Raw genomic sequence first — 8741 nt, 5'->3', positions numbered from 1 at the left:
AGAGAGAGAGCTTTTCTTTGTGATTATCTGCTATCTGGTTTGGTCTCCAGAAAATACATAGCCGGGGACATAGGAAGGCCTCACCGGGATTTGTTCCCAGCATCACAGCTTTCCCAATCACAACCCATCAGCTGGATCCTCTCTGCTTTGTGTCAGCCAGCAGAGGACAAACCAGCCTGGACTTGTTTTCTTTGTATGTTTAGATTCAGTGCATTTAAGATTACCAAGAATTTGGGAACTGATGGATTAAATGATGGCAGTGAGACTAGATGCACTTGACATAGATATATGTATATATTTGACTATATACATATAAATCCATATACATAGATGCAGACACATCTATATAGGTGGATAAGAAGAAATTAGGGTAAGTCAAGCGAGTTACGGTCCGTCTCTCAATAAAGTGCTGGCAAAGGGACTGCTAAGGGACAATCCAGGCCTTCCTCGTCCACCCTCTCCCCTAACTCCACTCTGCGTCTCTTTATGGGAACAAGGGCAAATGACAGACACCCCTGAAATCACCTCGGAAGAGGCTGTAACGTGAGCAACAGACTCCGCACTGCTCTACCCCCACCCCACCTAAAAAAAGGCCGAACACATGACAAAAAAAAACACTCAAGAGTAAACTTAATCCCCAAAGCGCCCCAAGGCCTCCAGATGGCAGAAAAGGGGGGGCTGCCTGAGGAGACCCTGATGTCTCCGTTCCCCACATCACCCCAACGACGACGCCCACCCGAGGTGACAGAAGGTGTCAGTCGGCACCTTTCCCCTACCCTGTTCTAGAAGCTTGTCCGCAGAGCAGTTAGCGTCCACGCTGCCAGAGGTCGTGGAGCGAGGCGGGAAGTTATCTGGGAAGAGGGGAGGAGGATTCTGAGAGGGAAAAAAAAAAAAAAAAAAAAGCGCCGCGCTCGCTCAGCTGCGCACGAGCTCACGAGCGTTCGCGGGCGACCCCAGGCCGTTAGTGAGCGCAGGGTGGGGCGGCGAGGGGTGAGCAAAACAGGAACTCCAAAATGTACACAAAACACCTGTTGGGTTTTTTTTTTTTTTCCCCGTCAGCCTGTCGCGCACCTAGTACACCTCCCTTCACACGGTGAAGGGGGTCGCCACTGAGCGCTAAGTGAACGCTCCCGCCGAGACCCCCGGCGCCTCAGGGCGCCTCCTTCCCCGGCTGCGCAGGATCTTCCTGAGGAGAACTCTCCGGGTGGCCAGCGAAGGGCAGGTGGGTGCGGCCGTGCGCGCGCAGCGCCGCAGAGGGCGCCACCTCGGGCGGCAGGAGGGTCGCGGCGGCGGCCGTAGTGGCCGCGGCCTTCTCGGGAGGGGGCGACAGCACCGACGACAGGCAGGGGAAGGCGGCGGCGGCCGCGGCGGCCGCAGCTGCGGCTGCGGCGGCGGCCGGGGCAGGGATGCCGGGGTACAGCAGTGGGAACGGCGCGGCGGCGGCCGCCGGGTATAGATACTTCTCCAGGCCGCTCTTGTCCAGGAAGGGCTGCACGTAGGCGGCGGCGGCGGCGGCCGAGGGCGAGAGGAAGTAGAAGGGCAGGCAGAAGGGGGCCGCGGCGGTCGCCGGCTGCGCAAAGGGCGCGCCCCCGCCTCCGCCGAACGCCACCAGGGAGCTGAGCAGGGCGGCGTCGGGTCTGAGGAGCGCGGCCGCGGCCGGGTCAGGCCCCAGGAGCGCGGCCGCCGCCGCCGCCGCGCCGCCCCCGGGGCCGCCGCCGCCGCCGCCGCGGGCATCCAGCTTCATCCTCTTGGGCGCCGGCGAGTCCTCCCCGGGCGGCTCCTGCTTGATGGTGACGCGGCTTGCGCCCGCGCCTTTGCCCTGCTCGCGGTCCGGCCGGGCCTCGGCCTCGCCGCCGTAGCCGCTGTCGGTGTCCGTGTCGTTTTCGGCGGCGAGCTCGGCGCTGGGCTGAGTCCGCTGGATGACGGGCACGCAGTGGGCCGGAGGCTCCAGCTTGTGGCCAGCGGCGGCTGCGGGACCGGAGGCCGAGGCCGCGCCGGCGCCCTTGCCCAGGGGGACCTGTTGAGTCAACTGCTGGGGGGTGGGCAAGAACTGGGTGGCCACGGCGTGCAAGTGGTTGATGAGCTGGACACAGCGCGGCTCCCTGGGTGTCCAGCTCTCAAAGCGGGAGAGGTATTGCAGGACTTCTTTGGCGCAGGTTTGAAATCCCGAGTGGAACGCATCCAAGTCGGACTGAATGGGCGACTTCAGCGATCGCTCCCCTGGGGAGGGGGTGGGGGGAGGCAGAGGCAAGGAGGCAAGAAAAACACCGACGATGAAACATCTGCCTGTCACGTGGAGCCCTGCACTAACTGCGGGGGATCGCGGCTTTTCCTGCCCACCCGGGTGATAGAAACCCCCCCCCCTGCCGCGGGGGTGAGGGGCAGAGGAGGGAAGCGGGGTGCCTGAGGAGGCCCTCTCCTCCCAGCTGAGAGAGACCTAAATGGAGAGGGCGCAGCCACCACTTGAAATAAAAATCGTGATTCCTCCCGACTGGGATGCTTCGGGAAATGGGCGCTTCCCAGGGAAGGGAAAGTCTGAGCAAATGAGAGCGAGCCCGCGGGCCTCGGGCAGGAGGTGGGGGCGGGGCGTGCGGAGCCCGCTGCGCGGTTTGCCCTGCTGGGTGGGCTGCCACCCCCCACCCCCAGCCCCCAGCCCCGGCCCGGGCTTGACTTACCATTCTGTAAAGCAATTATCTTCTGATGCTGCTGCTCGGTTAAGGCTGTTAAAGCTTTTAAGTGTTTCAAAGTTAATTCCAAGACGACGGCTTTCTCCAGATGCCCCAGGGTCTGCAGTGGGGCAAGAAGGGAAGGGGGCACCCGGTTAGCACCCTAAAATCCGCATCTGGCTCCCTCTGCTCTCCTCCCTCCAGCAGAGCAACTTGGGCACACGCTTCTTGAGCTTGCTGCTACCCCCCCTCCGCCCCCAGACCAGGTAGGAGTCCTGTGCCTTCAGCTGGGAGCCCCTACTCTTTAGTCTGGGAAACTGCAGGCTAGGGCATAAGTTGTAAGTCAGGCCTCTCATATTTACATCAATTCTTCTATCTCCGGGAGTCCTCCCAGGCTACCCACACACCCTCGGAAAGCACCAAAAATGAAAATGTGCCTCTTACGGTTAATTTCAGATGTTCAGGCAGTAAATCTTTTAACTGAGCAATACATTCATTAATTCGATCTCTTCTTTTCTTTTCTATTAGTCTGTGCGGTAATTTGTAGGTATCCTTAATATGTGCGAGTCGTGGGAAAGAAAAGACAGGAAGCTCAACATTCACTTATTGGGTACAGCATCCCTCCTGAGTGACCCCCACTCTCCCTGCCCCCCCTCACTAACTAATAATATGTGATAAACTATGCCCAGAAATTTCTATCTTCTGGACTGCTCTAAAATACAATTTAAATTCAGGTATGATGTTTAGCAACCCCCCCACCCCCACCTCCCAGAGTATCCAGCAGGCTACTTAAAATTCACAGCTGGGCAGAGCTTTGCCGTGAAATCAATGGCCCTAATTAACTGTCCAGGCAGGTTATGGGAAACAACGGAAACTTGCACTCACCTTGCTGTCGTCTCGCTTCATACCCCTTTTGGGTTTACACATATACAAAGAGGAATAGTCCAGTCTGCAAAAACAGAAATCAGCATCAGGTATCCACACGGGAAGGGGCTTAGCCCTCGCCCGCTCCATACACTTTCAGATGAAGAAGCCAAAAAAAAAAAAAAAAAAATTCAAACCGAAGCCTAGACAGAGATTCGCCAGGGTGCGCGCACCTTACCCTATAAAATCTCTATGTTCCAGTAACTGTCTCTCTTGCAAATGAGGAATTCCTTCGTCCATGTTCAAGCGCTGTCGGTTTGCCTCTGTTTCGATTTGGGGGGCTTGCGCTCTGCCGGGTGGGACGGCCGCCTCGGGAGATCCGGGGGGGATCCGCGCGTCTCCAGCCTCTAGCTCGCTCTCCCTCTTCAGTGCGGTGTGGAAAGTGTGAAGCAGCGGGCCCCCCCCGCGCCCGCCCGCTCGCTGGCTCGCACACACGCGCGCACACACGCGCACACGCACCCTCGCCCGGCCCCGCTTGCTCTGGTAGTTTGCTCTCACTCCGGGCAGTGTTTGGCCACAGGGCACGCGCGTCGCCGGCCAGACCAGCACCCAGCTCACGTGCGGAACGTACCATCCGCGGTCCAGCCCGGAGGGGGGCGGGGGAAGGAGGGGCCGGGCCGGGAGGGGGCGGCGGGAGGGGGCGGGGACACCTGATCAGGGCCACCGGAAAGGAAAAACAACTGGGGCCAAAGCTCATCATCTTCCCTAAGGCGCTGCAGCCGGCTGGGGGGAGGAGGGGACCAGGGTGTGGGGCGGCCCCGGCTTCCTGGGCTCGGAAACGCGATTCCCTCCATGCGTCCGTCATTACGGTGCAGAAACGTGAACGTGGCTAGCCTTTTTTTTTTTTCCACCGACTGTGCTGCCGTTGGGTTGGAGCAGAGAAAGGAAAAGAGAAAGCGCCCCGGTGGCGGGTCAACTTCAGGCCCGCAAGAACCGTTGGAGACTTGTTGGCTCCCTTTACTCAATGGCCTGCAGTGGAGAGGGGGTCCACTGGGTGGGTGGTTTCCCTCCGAAACAGGCAACTTGGCATCAGCTCCCCCGAAAGGTTTAGGAGGAGAGAAAACCAAGTCACTGGATGCGAATGTCGCAATTCGATTGTCTCTTTGGCTGCACTGTGTCCCTGGACCACCTAAACTTCCCGCAGCAGCCGGAATTGCGGTGCCACTAATCACAGCAGTCGATGACGACGTCTGGGGCCTGCGGGCTCCCGGAGGAAAGCGGCCGGGGGAGGAGGAGGGAACAAGGAGGGGGCGGCACGAGACGGGGGCTCCCGCGTAGCAATCAAGTCGCAGTCACCCCTCTGTGCCTCGGGCGGCTCTGCGGGCTTCCCCCGCCCCCCGCCCGCCCGCGTGCGACAAGCCACAGCGGGAGTGTGCAGAACCCACGTTTACTACTGCTGGCACCTCCAGAGCCTCCCTCCTTAATCCCGTCTCAAACGGGTACCAGCACAGGGCCAGCAACGTGAGCAGACCTGCCGCGCTGCCACATCATTGCGCGGGGCGCCCGTGCGCGCGCGCGCGCTCCCCCCGCCCTGCAGCCGCGGCGCTGGGCGCGGGGAAGCACGGGCCGGGCTGCCTCTCCCCGGAGCACCCCGCCAGCGTGACTCACGGCCAGCGGGAGTTACCGGGAGGCGCCGGGAGACGCGCACTGCCCTTGCCGCCGCTGCGCAGGGCTCTGCAAAGGCGCCTCGGAGGCCCCAGAGAGAGCGTGTCCTGCGAGACTCCCAGGTCTTCGGCCTCGCTGCGGGGGCTGCAGTGGAGAGGGAGGCGTCTGTCTCGTGATGCACACTTACCGCTAATAACGGGGACAGTTTATATATTTGCATAGACATACACACATAGATTTTTAAAAATGTGGATCTCTCCCAAGCTTCCCTTGCACACCCAACCTAATATTTACATTCTCCCCGGTGATCTGCGAAACATTACAGATTGCCAGTGGCACGTGAACTAGCGGGAGGAGAACGCCCGCACACGCACCGGAGCGCAGCAGGGACTGGGGCTGTCGCTACGTGTCCCTCACCCCCCTCCCCGGCCCGCGCGGGTTCCGGGGACGGATCTGGGTCGCGGGAAGCGGTGGCGGGGCGGAGTCACGTGTCTGCGGGACTCGCGTCTCCTCCCCGCCTCCAGGAACCGCCCGGGCCACACTGCTGCAGTCTCCCGGGTCCGGGGCGGAGACGCGCACCGCGTCTGGCTTCGTGACTCGCGCGGCGGCGGCCCGGGCTCACCCCGGCGGGAGGAGATGCGCGCAGTCCGCTCGATTCCCGTGGAAGGGCCCTGGGATGGATTTCGACTCCTTCCACTGTTCTGTACCAAACAGGCGATTGAACAGTGATTAAAAAGTGAGAAGCTGGATTTTTTAAAAATGCGGATTTTATTTTTAAAACCCGATCCGATCTTTCTCCAATTTGCAAGCAGTTGGATGAATTCCCTCTAATTGGGGAGGGCAAGTTGGAACCCTAAAAGCGGCTTCTCCTTGCAGCACAGTGTCATTTTTTCCTCTAGTTCTTAACGCACCATAAAATGAAAAGAGGAAAAGGGGGTGGTGGAAGAGAAGGTCGCTAAGGTGAATAATTTAAAAATTTAGATACCAACACCTCCCCCCCCCCCCCGTCAAGGTGGGAATTTGCAGTAGGAAGAGGTGTGTTTGTAAATATTTGCTCCGGAACTAAACACCATTTAAAATCCGGTGAGTATTTGGTGAGACTGCAATAAAGACAGCAGCTCTGCACCTTGGCCTGGTCCATGGAGCTGACACCAGGCTGCCATGTGACAGGGCAGCCCTGCAGCTAGCACAGACAGGAGGTACCTGCACTGGCGCCCTGAGCAGCCTGGGTGAGGTGAGCAGGTGAGCGCCCTGCAGTGTAACCGCAAAGGGAGCTTGTACAAAAAATCTGGAGGCTTCTCCAGCGCCTTCTGTTCTAAGCCTCGCTGATTGCACAGCCAACATTTTTGTTTTCCTTTTCCACGCCTTTCCTATGCTGATACAAGCTCGGGCTGTGAACGGGCGCTTTTCCAATGTTTGATCTCACTCGCTATTCTGGCTTCTCCTTTTCCTCTTCCGTTTAACACACCCACCTTTCTACTCCTGCGTTGCCCTTCCTCCCTTCTTGCTTTTCTCTCTCTTCACTCCTCCTTTCCCCTCGTGTTTCCTTCTTTCAATCTTTTCTATCTTGAATGTCCACTTTTCTTTCCTGTAATTTTTGTTAATAGCTCCTGGCTGCCTTTACCCACTTTCTCGCCCTCCCTCTCCCCCCACCCCAACACTTTCACCAAGGATTCTTTTGGCTAACCCAACTCTTTTACTTAAACTTGAGTCCCGTTACTTTTTTTTTTTTTTTTTTCTCAGACTTTTCTTGGCTTTTGGACTTTTAGGCAGAATTTGATCGTCTGCAGTTGTCCCTTCACTGCAACATGGCTATACAACAGCTTACAACTGTGGGGTGGAGGGCTTAGAAAGGTTGGGAAGTTGGTCCTTCACATGATCAGGTCCTGTGAAGATTTGAACCCGATCCATAGGCTGCATTCGCTATGAGTATACAGCAGTCAAGATTAGCACCCCACTCACCATTCTCACTGCTTCACATGTATCAACTCACTGATCCTTTGCACAACCTGATAAGGTAGATACCATTGCTGTCTCCATTCTACAGGTGAGAAAATGCTTCTCCAGTGAGGCTGGAGAGCTTGTTTGTCCCACGTTCCCAGAGTCAGGACTTAAGCTTGAGAGAGTGGCTTCCATATCCTGTATCTTTTCCCTTTCCCCACTGGTGGGGAACAGCTGGGGTCAAGTGTGAGAGCTAACTAGCTGCTACCTGGGCGGTTTTCCAGCTGCCAGTGTGGGTGCCCACTGAATTGCAATATACGTGTGCGAGTGTGTGGCAAGAGCTTTGTAGGAGAGAGAAGAGGGAGAAATATTAGTATTGGGTCTGATAGCAGAGGCTTGGGAGGATGTGACAAAAAAGAAGAGTGGCAGTATTTCTGCCATGCCAGTAGTCATTCGATTGGCGTTTGGCTCCATATGGGTGGATTTAAAGACAAATATCCAGTTCATTTTCATAATTTCCTGCAGATGGCCAGATAGCAGCGCAAGTGAGAATAGGCTGATGGCTCGCCATCTGCACCGAGCAGACCAAGCCAAACAGTACCATGAAAGCCTCAGGTTAGCAAGGGAAATTCACCCATGGTGAGATTAGAAAGGGAGAAATCTTCCCCTGTCTGAGAAAGGAACAGAAACCGGAATGCTCTCTTTGGAAATGTTTAAAAATAGATTGAGTCTTATCTTTTTAGGAAGGTTTAAATGCCATCCCGCTGGAAGCCAAGGAGATACAAGATGAGCTCAAAACCCCTTTGAGCTTATAATTAAAGAATTTTGTGATGCTTGCTTTGAATTAAAGATACCCATCTTTCTCTTTTTAATAGGGGGGAAAGCTGCTGCCATTGCTTTTCTTTGGTTATGGAAGGAAATCACTATCTACAGAGACTCAGATGAAAAGGATCATATACCCCCACCTTCCCCTTCTGTGCTAATGTTCTGAAGGCCCGCAGTTACAGCATTCACCTGTGACTTTGACATATTTCACTCTCTGCTGGTAGAGTCTGGAGTTCCAACTGCACATGGAACTCTCCTTGGAAATTAACATATCCATGGACAGTAGGGGTTTTCTGGCTCTTCAGGGTTCTACAAGCCCTATTGCTCTCTGTAGAGGTGTCTCTAGAATGTTTTGAAGACGTCAGGTCTGACCCAAACTAACGGTGCATTTCTTATGGCCGTGGAGTTTCCAGTCAGTCCAGCGTGTGGGACCTGCTCCCTGCAGTGCTACAAAAACATCCCCCGAGATTGTGCTAGGGTTTGGACACTAGTTTGAATGTTAAATGTTTCCCAAAGGCCCTGTGTTAGAGCCTTGGACCCCTAAGTCTTATACTGATAATAGCTTAAGAGAGTGGAAACCTATTTCATTTGTGGGTGTGGGATTACTGAGAAGTGATTACACAGTATCAGGCCTTTAGGGTCCAGTCCCATGAGTGAATCCTGGTGCCTTGATCAGGAAAGACGTAAACAAATGCACATGCCCCTTCTTGCCATGTGATCTTCCATGTTGCCTCAAGACCCTTCTGCTAGCAAGAGAGCTTCCACCACCTACCGACCCCC

General features: G+C 56.2%; 2 protein-coding genes across 2 annotated transcripts in view; one reads left to right on the top strand and one right to left on the bottom strand.

Annotated features, from left to right (window-relative positions):
* Positions 1-1137: 1137 nt before the first annotated feature.
* Positions 1138-4042, bottom strand: BHLHE41 (basic helix-loop-helix family member e41). Its single transcript, XM_058655841.1, has 5 exons — positions 3769-4042; positions 3552-3615; positions 3111-3218; positions 2676-2787; positions 1138-2220 (listed from the first exon to the last, which is right to left on the bottom strand). The coding sequence occupies exons 1-5, from the start codon at positions 3828-3830 to the stop codon at positions 1151-1153; spliced, it is 1416 nt and encodes a 471-aa protein (XP_058511824.1). The 5' UTR covers positions 3831-4042; the 3' UTR covers positions 1138-1150.
* The window catches only part of SSPN (sarcospan), a 109729-nt gene continuing 102125 nt past the window's right edge, over positions 1138-8741 (top strand). Inside the window, exon 1 of the mRNA XM_058655843.1 lies at positions 1138-1222. The gene's annotated coding sequence lies outside the window, so the exon portion shown is untranslated. The remainder of the gene's footprint in view (positions 1223-8741) is intronic.

Source organism: Ochotona princeps, chromosome 27 (assembly GCF_030435755.1).
Source record: "Ochotona princeps isolate mOchPri1 chromosome 27, mOchPri1.hap1, whole genome shotgun sequence".
Lineage (NCBI taxonomy): Eukaryota > Metazoa > Chordata > Mammalia > Lagomorpha > Ochotonidae > Ochotona > Ochotona princeps.
The sequence above is the reverse complement of the archived record's forward strand: the minus strand, read 5'-3'. Positions and strand labels throughout refer to the sequence as shown.